The 17905-nt window shown below is 33.3% G+C and overlaps 1 protein-coding gene across 3 annotated transcripts in view; it reads right to left on the bottom strand.

Annotated features, from left to right (window-relative positions):
- Positions 1-17905, bottom strand: part of AKAP6 (A-kinase anchoring protein 6) — a 491494-nt gene that overhangs the window by 31734 nt on the left and 441855 nt on the right. For all 3 annotated transcript variants that reach the window (XM_031453560.2, XM_064485883.1, XM_010986148.3), the window contains one exon: positions 9997-10212. In XM_031453560.2, the coding sequence (XP_031309420.2) occupies positions 9997-10212 (216 nt within the window). The remainder of the gene's footprint in view (positions 1-9996; positions 10213-17905) is intronic.

The following is a 17905-nucleotide window of genomic DNA, read 5'->3' as shown; positions in this document are numbered from 1 at the left end:
TTTCTTCGGTCAAAATTTCTAAAATCATCAGTCATAATAGTGTAAGAATGCTATTACTTTAGTCACAAAACAGCATTTAAAAATGCTTGGTATCTCAAAATATATCACCAAATAATAAGATTGAGAGATAGAAAAAGCTTTGGAAATAAAGAAGACTCAAAAAACATCATTTTATGTTACCTTTGCTTGCAAGAAACAAGCTTGGGTAACAAAGTATGTGAGATTTTTTTCCTTTTCTTTCTTTCTATCTTTCTTCATTTTTTTCTTTTTTAAAGGGAGCTGTCTCATCATTGCAAATTTTCTCAAGTTCTTAGAACTCTAATTAAAATGTGGTAATTGGTTATGTTACCTCAATTACCATGATGCATGGACATTGATGCAAAGTGACACCAATTGAATCCCTTGGGTGTTTTACCCTGGGGCCATCCCATTTATCGTGGCCTTATTATTTTCAATTACGTGGCTAGATGTGTTGCATACTTTCAAGGCCAATAAATATGCAGGGGTTTTCTGAACACAAGGTTCCATTTTCAATGCTAGAGCTCTGGAGTGGAAAAAAAAAATTTTTGTGAGTAAAAACGTAAAACTCTAAATTCATGAAGGATTCAAAGGCACATTTGCTGAAATAAAAGTATTTCGAAGGAATCCAGATTATTTCTTTTTAAAACATCTGTGTGCAAAGCAAGAATGATTTATCTGCTATTGATAACTATTTTCTAGCTAAGGAAAGAGTGATGGGACCATTCGAGGCCTTATATGATGGGTTAGATGGGTAAGGAAACTGAGACGGAAAAGTTTTCTTCCTCTTCGGATAAGGGTTTGGGTTTTGAAAAGGGCTAAGGAGAGCTGTACTGAGTACTCCACAGACATATAATATGAGCATAATGGTATTTTCAGAGGTCTGTCCCCAGTGTGAAGGTGACAGTAAGAGCACCCTGAGATGGTTACAACATACAGTGTTTCCCAAAGGGACACCACTGGAGTTCATGGGAAACAAGTCATCGATTACTCTGTACCTCACTGTTGTCAACACAGATCTACCCCATTCAATACTAGTGGTGTCCTCAGTTATTATGAATGAATCCTGGACATTTCTTTACAAAAATCTAGAAGTGAATTAGGACATTATCTGGGAACATTATCAATAAATATAATTTGACACTTTGTCAAGCCAGTTTCATTTTCTGAGAATGATACCTGTGCCTTCACCAGGTTTTCTTTTTTAAGAAAACCCACATTCTCAGATTTCTGAAAAGTAAAGAACAACTTCTGTCATTTTACTTGTGAATGTCTTGACTTCATCTGAGTATTTCTAAATAGGTACAGCATCCATTCATATGCTGTAGCTGATAGAAGAAACTAAGTTGGGAAAAGGAGGAGTTGTACTGTACAAAGATCTTTTAAAGACTAGCAGAACAGGTATATTTATGGCAGAATCCCCCGAATTTTCCCCATATCAACACCCAAAGAGTCTTATAGTTGCAACCCTTTGAAAATAATTTTCCATTTAGCCTCATGCATAATTATCAGGTCATTTTTCTCTTCGTTTTTGTCTTTGGATACAACAGCAAACTTTAAAGAGTTTTACATAGAACTCAGTCTATTACTTTTAGAAGTACTTTTGGAGTAAAAAATATTGAATGATGACACAATGACCTTATCCAAAGCATTTCACTCATAAAAATGCATGCTAAGATCTAAACTTTATTATTCAAACTTTTCAAAAGATTTTTCCCCCTCTCAAGATTTTCTTTTTTTAATTCAGTGTTTTCTCATTGTTTGGTTTATTTTTTCCAAATAACTCCAATACTTAATTCCAGCCATGTATTTTTTCCAGTGAATCCAACTCTTTGTATAAGAGCCAACGGATGAGAGTGGAGGGAAGCACTGAATTAACTTCCAAATGTAATTGTCTAATTAAATCCAACTTAGCTTGAGTCTTTAGATCTCTAACATGTCATGCAAAAATTCTTATGACTGACCAATTAATAGATATAGGACATGAACAGAAATTACTATGTTGTCTTTTATTTATATTATTCTTCTTATATTCAGTTCTAAAAAGAATTACAGGCAGTTTCCAATAAAAAGGAAAAATAAGACTATATATCATTAATACAGGATATGATAACCAACCAAAGTAGTCTCGGGGTAAAAAATGTCAAAAAATTATAGCAATAAACCCTTTAAGACCTTAAAGAGCTTAAAGTCCAGGAGTCAGCTATGCATGGATCCAGATCTTCTTCTTCTTCCATTTACTAGCTCTATAAGCTTGCGTAATATACTTAATCTTTCAAAAATTTAGTTTCTTTAAGTTGTTATGAAGATTAAATGAGATAATCTATGAAAAATGATAACCCAGTGACTAGGACATGATACCTGTTCAATACTGCTTAAATAACACGACAGCCCCATTCTCATAGTGACTGACTCTTGTACAACTTGGCTTTTTAGAGGGATCCTTGCCAGGCAAACAAACAAAATTAATATGAGAAAATAAACTGAGAAATACATTTCCTTAAGATGTATGAAACTTTCTTGCATTAGCCACTTTGTCAAATCCCCTGAGGGGACTGATCTATAGCAGACTGAACCTATCTGGTAGAGAGACGTTTATTGAGATGGCTCTTGAAAAAAGAAATTTGATTTGTGATGTATACAAATCACTGCTGGAAAACTGGCCTTCATAAGACAAATTCCACAAAAGTCAGGAGTCTCTGTGAAGAACATGTAAATTCAATAAGAAAGCCAAATACTTGGAGGAAATGCTTAAATAAGTGTCAATGAGCTACCAGCGGTCAACCAACCCACATGGCACCCCTAAGTCTCTCTTTTCTACCTTTTCTAGTATTTTGAAAGGGAAAATGCTCTTCTTTCTTAAGGTTCTCATAAAAAAGTACTGCTTTTCCTAGCCTAGTTAGATATGGTTGATTTTTGGCAATTAAAACTTCTTCATATATCACCTGTGATAAAGAAGAAATTTGATCCATGATTTCCTATACTGTATTGGAAAAGTGGGATCACCTAATATCAAAATTCAATAGGCTCAATTTGTATTTATAAAAGTCCTGTTAATTTACTTGATTTAAAAAGAAAAGTGGTTGTATACACACCATTCGTATCATTAAAGAAGGCTTCATCTTAGATAGACAATGTAGTCTGTTGATTCAGGACACTGACTCTGGAGCAAAAACGTCAAAATGCCAAAATGCCTATGTTTAAATGACAGATCAGTTACAAACTAGCTGGGTTACTTTAGACAAGTTGCTGAAACTTTCTTTGCCTCAACATGTAAAATTGAGAGGCTAATAATACATATAAATCATATGATTACCAAAAGTCTTAAATGACTTAAAATGTAAATCACTTAGAAAAGTGCCTGATGCATATTAAGTGCTATGTGTTAGCTATTATTATTATTACTTTGGTCCTTCAGAAAATGAATGCTTATTTTTATTTATTTACTCCAAAGCAAGGATACTCACTGCGAGGCTTCAAGGTAATCTATCCACCCATTTGTAATTATATGTAAGATTCTGTATCTGCCTATATGTTTTTTAAACAGTTTTATTGAGAAATAAACTGCACAACTTAAATTTTCCAATTTTATATGTTTTGACATAAGAATATGCTCACAAAACCACAACCATCAAGATCATGTATCATTCCTAAAATCTTCCTTGCTACTGTTTATGATTTTTCAAGTGGTCACAAAGATTTTACCCAATAATTTTTTTCTAATTTTTTTACATTTAGGTTTATGATCCATTTTGACTCACTTTTACAGATGGTGCAATATATAGTTCAATTTCATATTTGTGCATATGGATATTTCAGTTGGTCCAGGATCATTTTTTTGAAAGACTATCTTTGGATTTGCCTTCACACCTTTGTCAAAAACAATTAACCATTTATGAGCAGCTCTATTTCTGAAATATCTATCCTGTTTCGTTGATCTATTTCTTGGCTTTGACACTATACCATATTCTCTTGACTACTGTAGCTTTATCATAAGTCTTGAAATCAGGAGTTGTAAGTCCTCCAACTTTACTCGTCTTGTAAAAATCTGTTTTGGCTATTCCAGTTCCTTTGCATTCCATATGAATTTTCGAATCAGCTAATAAATTTCTACCAAAAACCTCACTGGGATTTTCATTTGTATCATATTGACCCTATAGATAAATCTGGGGATAACTGATACCTTAATAATACTGTGCCTTCTAATCCATGAACACAGTATAGCATATGGTTTACTATAGTGTTCATCACTCATTTAATGTCTCTCAGCAATACTTCATTGCAATATTTTGTTTTCAGACTATAGGTCTTCCATATTTTTTGTTAAATATATCCCTAAGCATTTCATGTTTTTGCTACTATTGTAAATGATACTGTTTTTTTAATTTCGATTTGATTGTTAATTGATGGAACATAAAAATACAATTGATATACTGACTTTGTATCCTACAGTCTTGTTAAATTCCTTTATTAGGATCTTTCTTGGAGATTCCATAGCACTTTCGTCACAGATGACCATAGAATGTGTTACTAAGATAAGTTTGCTCTTTAACTTCCAAGCAGCATGTCTTTAATTCCTTTTTCTTGCTTTATTGCACTCACTAAAACTTCCAGTGCAATGTTGAATAGAAATGGTGAAAACGGACATCCTTGCTTTGTTCCTTATTCAGTTAGAAAAGCATTCAGTGTTTTACCATTAAGTATGATGTTTGCTCTAGGTTATTTGTATATATCCTTTATTAAGTTGAGAAAGTTCCTCCTTTTTTCATAGGTTTCTGAGCTTTTATCAGGAAGGATGTTAGATTTTGGCTTTTTCTGCACCCACTAGGATATAGTTTTCCTTTCTATTTGACTATGGTGAATTACATTTTTTTTTAATGTCAAACTAATTTTCCATTTCTAAACGTCACATGGTCATAATGTATCTATTTTATATTGTTAATTACTTGATAAAATTTTGTTAAGAATCTGTTTATATTCATGAGGGATATTGGTCTGTAGTTTTCTTATAACGTCTTTGAGTAATGCTGAGTTGGGAAGTATTTCTTCCTTTTCAATTTTCTGGAAGATTTTGCATAAAATTTGTACTATTTCTTCCTTAACTATTTGGAAGAATTCACTCATAAAGCCATCCATCTAGATTTTTCTTTGTAAGGAGGTTTTAAATTAATGGTTCAAATTACTTAGCAGATGAGGAGCTATTCAGGTTCTGTATTTCTTTTTGAGTAAATGTGGATAGTTTACAACTTTCAAGGAATTTGCCCATTTTATCTAAATAGTTGAATTTAATGGCATAAAATTATTCATAACATTCCCTTTATATTCTAATATTAGCAGAATCTGTAGTGCTGTGTGTCTCATTTCTTATAATAATTTGTTTCTTTTCTCCTTTTTTCCTAATCTGTCTTGCTACAGTTTTTTTAGTTTCATTAATCTCAAAAAGCAGCTTTTTTCTCACTGATTTTTTTCTATTTTCAATTTCAATAATTTCTGCTCAGCTCCTTATTATTTTCTTTTTTCTGTTTATTTGGTGTTTAATTTGTCCTCTAGCTAGTGCATTTTGGTGGCAAATTTTGATTGGCACAAATTTTAGTATTTTTTCCTATTTCTATTCAGTTCAAAATAATCTCTAACTTCCATTTTTCATTTCTTCTTTGTCCCAGGAGTCGTATGTAAGTGTGTTAGTGTTTAGTTTCCATATATTTGAGGATGTTCCCAATGTATTTCTAACATTTATTTCTAAAGTAACTTCATCATAGTCAGAGAACAGAGTGAAATACACATACTTTTAAATTTGTTAAATTTGCTTGTTCTATCGCTCAGAAGAGTCCATTTTTGGTAGATGCTCTGTGTACAGTTGAGAAGAATGAATATTCTCCTATTGTTGCATAGAATGTTTGAAATGTCAAGTAGGTCAAGTTGTTTTAAGGTGTGATTCAATTTTTTTTTAATATTCTTACTGATTTTCTGTCTACCTGTACTATCAACTATTAAGAAAAGGTGTTGGAATCTCTGCTCCAAATTGTGTGTTCTCATCTTCTTGCAGTTGTATCAGTTTCTGACTTATGAATTTGTAAATTCTGTTATTAGAGCACATTTAGTAATGCTGTGTCCTCCTCTTGATTAATTAGCATCTTAATCATTAAGAAATATCCTTCTTTATACATTATAATATTATTTTCTGTGAATTCCAATTTGTTTAATATTAATATAGCTACCTCAACTCTCTTTTGATTGTTAGCTTAATATCTATTTTTCTATCCTTTTCTTTTAACATAATTGCTTTTTATACTTAAAATGGGTTTTTATAGGCAATATATAGTTCAGTCTTGCTTTTTATGTGCAGTCTGTTAATTATTGCCTTTTAATTGGAGTTTTAGTCTATTTATATTTAACAGAATTATTGATGCAGATGGTTCAATTTTCTATTACATCTGTTCTTTATTTCCATTTTTCCTCTTTTTCTGCATTGTATGTGGTTTTAAAAATGATTTCATTTCCCTTCTTCTGTTGGCCTATTTATTATAGCTTCTTGTGTTTTAAAGAGTCATGGTATACATTTTCTTTTCTCGATCTTTAGTGATACTATACCACTATACTTAATATAAGAACCTTACAATATATAGTTCCATTTCCTGGCCTTAGTGATATTATTGTCATATGTTTCACTTCTACATGTGTTATGAATCCCATAATACATTGTTATTATCTTGCTTTAAACAACCTATTATTATTTAAAGATATCTCAATAGTATGAAAAAAACATTTCATGTTAACCCACACAGTATTTCCGTGCTTTTCATTTCTTTGTGTGGATTCAGGTTTCTACTGATTTCATTTTCTTTTTAGCTGAAAAGATTTCCCTTAACATCTGTGAAATTCTGCTGCTGCTAGTTTTTTTAAGGTTTTGGTATCTGAAGACTTTATTTTTGTCTTCCTTTTTGAATGATATTTTCTCTGTGTATAGAATTCTGGGTTATTTTCTTCCAGTACTTTAAAGATGCTATTCTACTGTCTTCTGACTTGCATTATTTCTGAAAAAAAAAGTCTGCTATAACTCTTTCCTCTTATTCTTCTGCATAGAATGTAACTTTTTTCTCTCTAGATGCTTTGAAGATATTCTCTTATCACTGGTTTTAATCAATTTAAATAGGATGTCCCTTGGTGTAGTTTTTTACATGTTTCTTGTGCTTAAGGTTTGTTGACATCCTGGATCTGCGGGTTTATAGTTAATCAATAGAAACAGATCCAGAAATGACAGAATATAGAATCAAAAGACAAGAACATTAAAAGTCATTTTACTTGCATTCCATAAGTTCAAGAAGGTACAAAATATGTTGAACTTACTAAGTAGAGACATTGAATATATCTGTCTAAAATCAAACTTCTACAGATGAAAACTATGATAACTGAGGTGAAAAATACACTGGTAAGACATTGGATGGTATTAACAACCAATTAGATGTTGCAGAAGCAACAATTCATAAACCTGAAAATATAGCAACAGAAACTATCCAAAATGAAACAAGAGGGGAAAAAAGACAAAAACATAGCATTAGTGAGCTGTGAGATAACTTGAAGCAGCCTAATATATATGTAAATGGAATCCCTAAAAAAGGACAGAGGGACATGCAATTTTTGAAGAAATAATGGCCAAAATTTTCCAAATTTGAAGAAAGAGAATATACCACAGGGGACTTCACGTTATATTTTAGAACTTAGAAAAACTGACCCTATCAGAAAGAAGAAAAGTTAAAAGGCATCTTCTTGGTGGTCTCATGAAGGTGAAACATTCAAATATAAACATAACACTCAAAGCCACTTTGTGAGAAAATGAACATTGAAAATTAATACAGATACAGTAACTCTAAACCAAATGCTGAAATGAAACAAAATTTATTAAGTGAAAGCATGTATTAATTCATTTAGCAAATGTCTATTAAACATCTACTATATGCAAGATGTCCCAGGCCCTGGAAATATAGCAGTGAAAGTCCCTGTGCACAAAAGGGGATAGCATAGGAGTGGGGACATAGGACATCAGCAAACAGACCACTTAGAGGCTTCTGATTCTCTGCAAAGGCAGCCTCCCTTGGTGAGGTACCTGTTTGCCCATTAAAGCAACTTGGACTATACCCAATCAACAGACATCAGAAGTAAGGAAGATGTCCAGCTTAATGAGGTACACTGTGCTCTTTGAATTGTTGGCATCAGTGCTGTTCTACTCTTCTATCCCTTTCTCAAGTGATTTTCAACCTTGTTTAGCACAGAGGACCTTATTTGCTCCCTTCACCATTCCAAAGAAATCTACACACTCAGCAGCCAACTTAAAGAAAAGGGGAGACTTTTCTCTATCTGCAGTTTTTATCTACCTCTCTGTAGCAGCTTGAGTCTCTAAAGAAGCAGCCAGGGTTTCAAAGCTAAAGCTTACCTTTACCACAGAAGGACAATAAAAATGTCTATAGCTCGTCTGAAGAGATCTAGTCCTGCATCCCTGAGCATACAGTTCCAAACACATCTCCAAAGAAACCTATTTTAGTCGCCTCCAAAGCAGTCTGAATGCTTCCAAAATGCTAGAGCTTCTCCAGGTGCATTGTTTTTTGTGTAAATTTTATTATGGCCATTACCATGCTTAGAGGTTCCAAACTATAGAATTAAAAATAACCTATTCTACCCCTTCAAACACTCAAAGAAAAAGAAAAAGAAAAGAAAAGAAGGGAAAGAAAGAAAAGAAAAGAAATAAGAGAAAAGAAAAGAAATGAAAAGACAAGACTCTAGAAGCTAAACAGCTTCATAACAAACAGGTCATTTCAATAAAAAGACATCCAATTATATAGAATCTGATTACTGGTAATAACTTGGAAGTCTCAAGAAATTGAACAACTTCAGCTTAAAACAATTACAGTGAACTACTGAGGATAAAATCACCCCCTAGACTCAACATAACTACAGATGAAAAAGAGAGAAGGCTTACTGATTCATTGTCCCTTCTGTTCCCAGTCTCCAATGCCAAATACATCAGATAGCAAAGATTAAGGCTTTGTTAAAATTAGAATTCATAGAAGCCTGTTTTTCAGTGGTAAGATTATTACATTTGATTTTTCAATTTTGAATCTTGAACTTTCAAAGACATAGAACTGATAATATAAATATACAAGAAAAACATTCCATTATATGTATGTACATATGTTTGTATCTCGTTTATGTTAGTCAAACATGAGAATTAGGCCTTCAACTAACAGACACTGACTTTGAGGTCATTTGGGGAATGCAATCTTTTTATCAATAAATTCCTTCCCTTAAAGGATACGAAGGTTCTCTGGACAAGGATGTATTCTATATTATAATAAAACATCTCTAGTTACATATATTTCCTTCATCTAGCAACAGCTTGAACTTACAGCCAATTTGGAAAATTCTTAAAATTTTCTTTGAGCACTGCATTAGAACTCTAAGAAGAAACTTGCTACTTTTCAGCAATGCAACTCTATCAGAAGGAGCTCTAAGCAAGAACAAGGGAGATTATTTTATATGTGGACAGTGTTAATTCATCTTATGTAAAGAAGAGTAAACAGCATACTTTACTTGATTGCCTTGTCTGCAGAGCATACACACTGCTCCATATGCTCTGAGAGTGGTAAGCCCCCTCCTAGCAAAATCTTCGTAGGGTATTGTATGATTAATGAATATTGTTGGTGAAGGAATGATTGAATGAATTAATGGCTTAGTTTGGTAAGGTTAAGCAAAGTCTCCATATGATTTTTTAAAAAGAAATGAGACTAAAATGCATCTTATTAGCAGGCAAATGAATCTCTGTGTTACGATAAATGGAGTTTCTTTTAGTGGGTGGAGATAGTATCCTTTTAGTTAGCAAAACCATTTGTAAGATAAACACATTTTTCCAAGCCCTGAAAGAATTTCTTTTTCTGAGAAAAAAACGAGAATGCATTATGCTTTAAAAAAGAAATCATCACTCACAGATTCCTTTCCCATCTTCTTTTGTAGCCGTGTTTGCCATTGGACGGCTTGCATGACAATGGCTTCCCACCTTCTTTCAAGATTTACAATGATCAGCTGCATGGGCTGGTGGTCTGCGTTCAGATTGCAGGTCTCCCGGTCATCCAGAAGATGTTGGCATAATCGCAGGACAGAGGCCACTCCGCGACGTCGCTGCTTGATTTCACGACAGAGGGACTACAACAGAAAGAGGGACCAATTTATGAGTGTTTATAGGGCAGAGTTCCCTAAAACATGAAACACCCTCTTCCATCATAATTTCAAGTTGTGGTGATAACGCTCAGCTATGAACAGTAGGACAGGAGGACTTTGGAGTTGCCTTTAGATTGGGGATCTACAGATACTCAACTAAAGCCAATGGATTTTCGCTGCATCTCATTCCTTTTTTTTTTTTTTTTTTTTTTTACTGATTTCTACATCTAAAATGTTGGGTCCCACCTTGACATCTAGGTGATTAACTTAATGAAATAAATTATTAAGGTCATGTAAATGCCAAACAGATTGACATGCTTTGATTCAAGGTCATAGGAAACACAAAAAACAAAAAAGTCCTCCAAAACGAAACGAAGTTTTCCAAATTTACTCCTAGATTCTTTGGAGCCAAAAGTTTAGTTTTCTACTGGCTAGGAATATGTTAAATAAGATTGCAGAGAAAAAAAATTGATATATAACAGCTATTATTTGGGGGAAAAAAAAAGGATAAGAAACATTTCTTTTCCGAAATTTTGATTAACAAAACAATAACATTCTGAAAGCAGAAATTGGGATACTGGATTATTACTGCATTATTTGTTAGTTGCTGTGTTTCTTTTAATAGGCATTCACACTATTTAAGAAGAATATGCATGCATCAAAATAACACTTTGCCCCAGAAGCATTTGCATTGCTGCAGTGACCCTAAGCTGAACGATTCAAACGAAATAGTGGGTACACATGTCTAAAAATATTATATCTTTTCCTTGCCTACGGATAGTGTGTAAGTGATATTCTAATTCAAAGCCTTCAGGAGAAATGATGATTATATCCATAAACATCACTGAATTACTAATCTCCTTCTACTGCCACAATTGGACTGTTCTAACAGTTAACAGATTGCTTATTAATCAACAAGGGTAAACAAGACAATGCAATTTCATTTAGTGCTAGAGTTTTAATGCCTAAAAGTATTTGTGCTTAAAATGTTAATCTAGATAAGGCTTCATTAGAAGAAGTCTTAAAATGATTAACTGCGGTTCACTGAAATGTGCATGGAATGGTGGTAGATCAGCAGGTGGACGCTTCATACAGATGTTCCACTTATTGATATAATACATGCTATAGCCATTTAAATGACCCTAACTTAGTAATAGCTGGAATTCTATTATTTCTGTAATAAGAGAACCCAATACCTTTAATATTTCTGCATTTTAAATAAGGTCAATGACAAATTCCCAACCTCTATTTATAGCAAAATATGACTAGGAATTTTATTATTCAATTTATACCAGGGCAGCATTTTTAGTTATGTTTCCTGAACTTACCCTTATTTATTTTCCTAGGGTTCATTACTATTTTCCTATATAACTTCTGACAGAACCACCAGGTCTGACAAATTTCTTTACTGGTGCTATTCATTTGTTCAATGCTGAATGAGAAGAAACCCCTAAATATCCAAAGATAAAACCTGACGGTCTACCAAAGCAACAGGCATTGTTTCCATCTCCTCCTCCAATCCTGCTGACTGCCCCTGCCCACAGGCACCCTCCCTCTCTATTACACACACACACACACACACACACACACACACACACACACACATCCTTCCTTCAATTTGCTCTCTTGCTCTAGGACAACTGTAGGGCAAGTCAAACCATCAAGCCCACTTAATACCTGCCAACTTGTGGCTCAAAATCAAACACTTAGAAATAATAATATAGCTAACAAATTGGTTCAAATGAGTTCTCTGAATATAAATATTGAAGATTTGAGGGATTTTTGTTTTGTTCTTAATTTGTTATAAATAAAGGACTAGAAAAATCAAAAGAGATGTTTACACGCCATTAAACTGGATATTACAAAAATTCCGTTTTAGGTTGACGAAAATAACAACTGTATTCCTCAGGCCAACAAAAATCCCCAGTGTGTCTTACCGAATGAAAACCTGCCATGGTTGGCACCAGAGACATGTTAGCATAGCCATAGTCATATAGCATAGGTCACATTTACAAAGTAGCCCAAGTAGGATTCAATCACCTCGCAGGTGTTTTCAGAGTTCTGAAACAGGACATGTGAGGTTGCTAGAGAAATTTTCATAAAGGTGATTGGCCATAAATTTTTATAAGTATCTAGAGTTTAGGTCCAGTATTTACGTATCCAGATGATTCCCACCCCACATCTTAACGACAGTCTACCCAGGTGGTTTTAAAACTGTAGGCTCTTTTTAAAAAACTGCTGACATGCAATATCTGATTTCTGTATCTTTTTCTGTAATTTAAAAAATTTTAAATATCCAAATAAGTTAGTCTACATTCTAGATGAATAATTTACCCTATATGCACACTTTGGAAATAATACTACTTTAAAAAGGAGGGAAACATTGAGAATTTTACATGGCCAAGGTATTTTTCAGTATACATTTCCATATCTAAGAAAGATAATTGATAAAATAACATTCTTCTACATAAATGGGTTTCCATGGCAACCATTAAAATATACATAGTTATTTATAATCACAAACACATACTAAATAAAATCAGTGCATTTGCTGGCAATGTTTCTTAGAATCAGTAGTTCACATTATTTCCATGATAAACTATGCACAGGGAAATGTTAAATATAACTTCCTAAGAACAAAATGATTATTATAACTATTTTTGGTTTACATTTTCAGAGAAAAGTACCTTTAAGCAGAAACCCAAGCTAAGTAATCTAAGTAAGGCATAGAAATGAGAGAAACTCGTCACTGCTTCTCAAACCTCCTCAAATGTGTGTTGCACTTTGTATCTGCTAGGCATTGTTTCAGGCATGGAGGCTTAAAAAAGGAGTTTGTGCAAGTTCGTATTGGAAGAGTTGTGAAATCTTCAGGGGAACAATGTGAGCCATTGGGTCCAAGTTGGGCGGATGTGGTTATAAGGACTGAAGGTCCAGTAGCAAGTAGCCTAGGACATGGGGAGTACCCAGCATATTGGAGAAAAGAGAGAGTAAAGCAGCTGAAAAAGTAAGTAAGGAACAGAAAAGTTTGGAAGGCTTTTCATTATTGCCAATTTCGAAGCATTTTCCTTGATACCCAATGAGATCATGTTGGTCCCTAAGCATAGTCATATTGCCTTCCTAGAAAAGTATAAAGACAGGAAGTGGGAAAGAAAATTTAAAAAGAAAGATAAACAGCTAATCATCAATATGTCTAAGAGAAAGATTCCAGATGCTTCTGTATTTAGTTATTATTCGATAATATTTAGGCATTTTTTTCCCTACAAAGTTACTTCTGATAGTATGGAGGTCATTGTCTTAGTATCACTTCAGAATCTAATTGTTGGAATATAGTTTGGTGTGTTACTTTTTCTTCTAATTGAAGTATAGTCAGTTACAATATATCAATTTCTGCTGTGTAGCGTAACGTTTCAGTCATACATATACATACGTATATCTGTTTTCATATTCTTTTTCATTATAGGTTACAAGATACTGAATACAGTTGCTTGCATGATACAGAAGAAATTTTTATCTACTTTTATATATAGTAGTTAACATTTACAAATCTCAAACTCCCAATTTATCCCTTCCCACACCCTTTCCACAGGTAATCATAAGATTGTTTAACTGTATCTGTGACTCTGTTTCTGTTTTGTAGATTAGTTCATTAGCATCTTCTTTTTCTTTTTTTAGATTCCAAATATGAATGATACCATATGGTATTTTTCTTTCTATCTTACTTCACTTAGAATGTCAATCTCTGGGTCCATTCATATTGCTGCAAATGGCATTATTTTATTATTTTTTATGGCTGAGTAGCATTCCATTGTATAAATATACCACAGCTTCTTTATCCAATCATCTTTTGATAGACCATTAGGTTGTTTCCATGTCTTGGTTATTGTATACAGTGTTGCTATGAAAATTGGGGTGCATGTATCTTTTTGACTTAGAGTTCCCTCTGGATATATGTCCAGCAGTGGGGTTGCTGGATCATTTTGAGTTTTTTGAAGAATCTCCATAGTGTTTTCCACAATGGCTGTACCAAACTACATTCCCACCAACAGCATAGGAGAGTTCCCTTTCCTCCTGCTGTGCTACTTGTAATTTTCTAATGACCTATTTTATTTACTTATTTTACATTTCTATTCAGTTTCCTCATGTTACTAAAAAAGCAGATTTGTTATAGAAGTTGAGAAGTGTAAAAAAGTAAAAATCAAAACTTCTAAGTTGTTTTTTCCTTTAAAACAATCAGCTCTCCAATAATCTAAACACATCTTTTTGGACATGCTACAAGAGAGTTGCCAACAGGCTGAATGTTTTTGTTTTATATTTATAAACCGTCAATCTGATTTTTAATTCACCAATGATGATACAAAGGGGTGTATTTGGTTTATCTGGGTTTTTTTCTCCTTTCCTGATTTGCTCTATGAACTTCTTTGACTGTTTAAACCACTCAGATTATGGAACTGTGTTGTAACATTTTCCTGGTATTGGCTGCAGTTTAACACCACTGAAGGAAGACTTCCAAAACTGATAATTCAGTCTTCATTATATATTAAATATATGTATATATGCACACATATTGCATAGAATGATTATACGTACTTATATACAGATTATATGTACTTATATGTCCTTGAACAATGGAGGGGGTAGGAGTGCCGACCCTCAGCACAATAAAAAATTTGATTATAATTTATACTTAATCCATGGTTCCTCTGTATCTGCAGTTCTGCATCTGTGAATTCAACCAACCCACCCATCATATAGTATTGTAGTATTTACTGCTGAAAAAATTCTGAGTATAAGTGGACCCACACTTTTCAAACACATGTTGTTCAAGAGCCAAAGGTACATTAAACAATGCTGTCATCTACTATCACACAAGGATATAATAAGCTTACAATTAAAGAACTACAATTAGACCATAAGCCAAAGTGTACAATAAGTAAAATGTAAGAACTAAATAGAGAAAAGAGACACAAGGAGGAAGATGAAATGAAATGAAAAAAACAAAACAAAAAACCAAAAAAACCAAGTATCTGTTTAAAGCAGAGAGGAAAAAAAAATCTAGCTGACAAACTCCAAAGCAATCTGTCTCCATATCTCTTACATAATTTTATCCAGCAGGTAATGTAACATCACTAGGTAGGCCAATATGAACAAAGTGGTGGGGCTTCAGGTAATCTGCCAAATAAAAAATCACTTATGAAGCAATTTCATTTATGATGGATCTTCTAGCTGAATCAATTGTTTAACAATATCTATGGAATATGCCTTCTGTGTGGCAAGCACAATAAAGAAGTTTCAATCTACATATATATGTGATATGTACCTGCCTTCAATATACTTGGAGTGAGGAAATATAGAGAGATAAAGGAGAAAACTGAAAAGACAGGTAAGTTCTTCTAGTTTATAGAGGATCATATAAAACTAGATAGCTCCATGTCCTTCTTGCAAGAGTTTCCTATACTTTTTCATGTGTTTTTCTTCTTTTTTGCATTTTCTGTATTTTATCATTTTAATTTCATGAAGTGGGCAATTTTCTTCTCTTAGTCTGCTACATGGAACCAAATTTTCGATAGCAAAGGTTCTCAGTGTGTTCTCCAGGCCCAGCAGCTTCAGCATTACCTGGGAACTTGTTAGAAACACAGATTCTCTGGTGCCACCCCATATCTTCTGAATCAGCAACTCTGGGGTGAGCCCCAATGAGTCATGGTTTAACCAGCTCCACAGGTGATTACAATGCATGCTGAAGTTTGAGAACACTGGTCTACAGAAAACAGAAGAACTTAAGTTTTTCAGACAAGAGAATTAACCTAGTTGAATAGTTTTCTTAGAAGTATAAAATGGAAGTTATAAGTTCTGATTCTGGACTCACACTTGTAACCAAGAACCCAAGGACCATAACCATTGTGATCAGTTATTTTTAAAATTCTTCTTAAATGGCTAAAAAAAAAAAAAAAAATCAATCAATTAGTAAATCTTTTCAAAACCAGTGATAATTTTATATTATTAGTTTTGCTTGATAATCTCCAGAATTTTAATGTAATTATTAAGAATGCTGATATGTTAGGTTTTTTGAATACCATATTTAGGGATTTTACTCTTTTTGGTTATTTTTATTAGGTAAGTCATTTAATAATTAATAACTCTAACATATTTGGTATTATACTAAATTAAATAGCTTTGCTCTCAGAAAGTTTATATAGTAAAACAAAACCATGATGACTGTAAGATACAAGGCATTAGATGCAGGTAATGTTAATGTCTGAAGCCATGGTCTGATAAGAATGTACAGCAGGTGGGGAAAATGAGATGCTATACTGGCACCTCTATGATTCTTCAGAAGATGCTTTTGACTGGTTGGTTCGGAATCATTATTTTGGGGGCAAAGTTGGCAAAGGTCATGTGAATGATAATTCATGTAGCAATAAACACTTACTGGGTATCAGTTATATGCCAAATACCATACTTTACATCATAGGATTGGCATTGCTGGATAAGAGGCATATAAGATGTGATGCCTGTTCTTAAGAGCTTGTAATCTGGCTGTAAAGAGCAAACTTCAGCTACTCAAAATTAGAGAAATCAATGAAAGGTAAAGACAAAGTACAAACAACCCAAACATATACCAGTGCATTAACTGATTTAAAAAATGTAGCATATCCATACAATAGAATATTATTTGGTAGTAAAAAAGAATGAAGTATTGATAAATACCACAACATGGATGAAAATATTATGCTAAGTGAACTAAGCCAAACACAAAAGGCCCTTGGTTGTATGAATCCACGTATATGAAATGGCCAGAATAGGCAAATGCATAGAAAGAGAAAGTATGTCAGAGGTGTTCAGGGGCTGCAGTCAGGGGGAATAGGGAGTGACCACTAATGGGTAGGGGGTTTCTCTTCAGGATGGTAAAGGCATTCTGAAATTAGATTTTATGGCACATGAGTTATATCTCAATGAAACTGTAATTAAAAAGAAATCTCTTCATAAGATCAGGTATATACTGTCAACCGCACAACTGATGACATAATCAGATAATGTACCATTCCTTTAGGGTGTGGCATGACAACAAACCCTGTGCTATTACTAAAGCCATCCAGTCATCATGGTTCTGCAACCAGGGGTTGACGCAGTTTAATACAAATGCAAACAGAGCCTTTATTTATTTTTCAAAGTAATGGCTATAAAATTTCCTGGGATAGAGTTATAACTGCAAAGCTATAAATCTCAGTCAAGACAGAAAACATTCTGCAATGTCATAAAAATAATGCAGTCCCTTTTAAAAGTGCTGTCCTAACTTCTAGAAACATCATAAAACATAAACAAAAATACTCATAGAAGAGTATGGATCTGGAAAAGAAGTTGAAGAAAATGAGGAAGTTGAAGAATGTTAAGTCTGATTATTGCAGTTTCATATATAATCATATACAGCTTAAAAAATTGAATCTATTGTGTTGTTAGTATCTGTACAAGAATGAGAGATCTGACAATTCAAATACACTTCATGTACTTTACTAAGGATGATTCTGAGTTGACTATGTATCTGAACCAATACTAAATAAAAATAATGTTATGCTGTCTTCAAATATTTAATCAAGATTTACTTGAATGCAAAATAACCAACAATCACTGAGTCTTATTAATTGCTAGAGCACTATTCTTAGCAGTATTTTCTTAGTTATTT

The sequence above is a fragment of the Camelus dromedarius genome, chromosome 5 (assembly GCF_036321535.1).
Source record: "Camelus dromedarius isolate mCamDro1 chromosome 5, mCamDro1.pat, whole genome shotgun sequence".
NCBI lineage: Eukaryota > Metazoa > Chordata > Mammalia > Artiodactyla > Camelidae > Camelus > Camelus dromedarius.
Note: the sequence above shows the minus strand (reverse complement) of the source record. Positions and strands in the feature narration are given on the sequence as shown.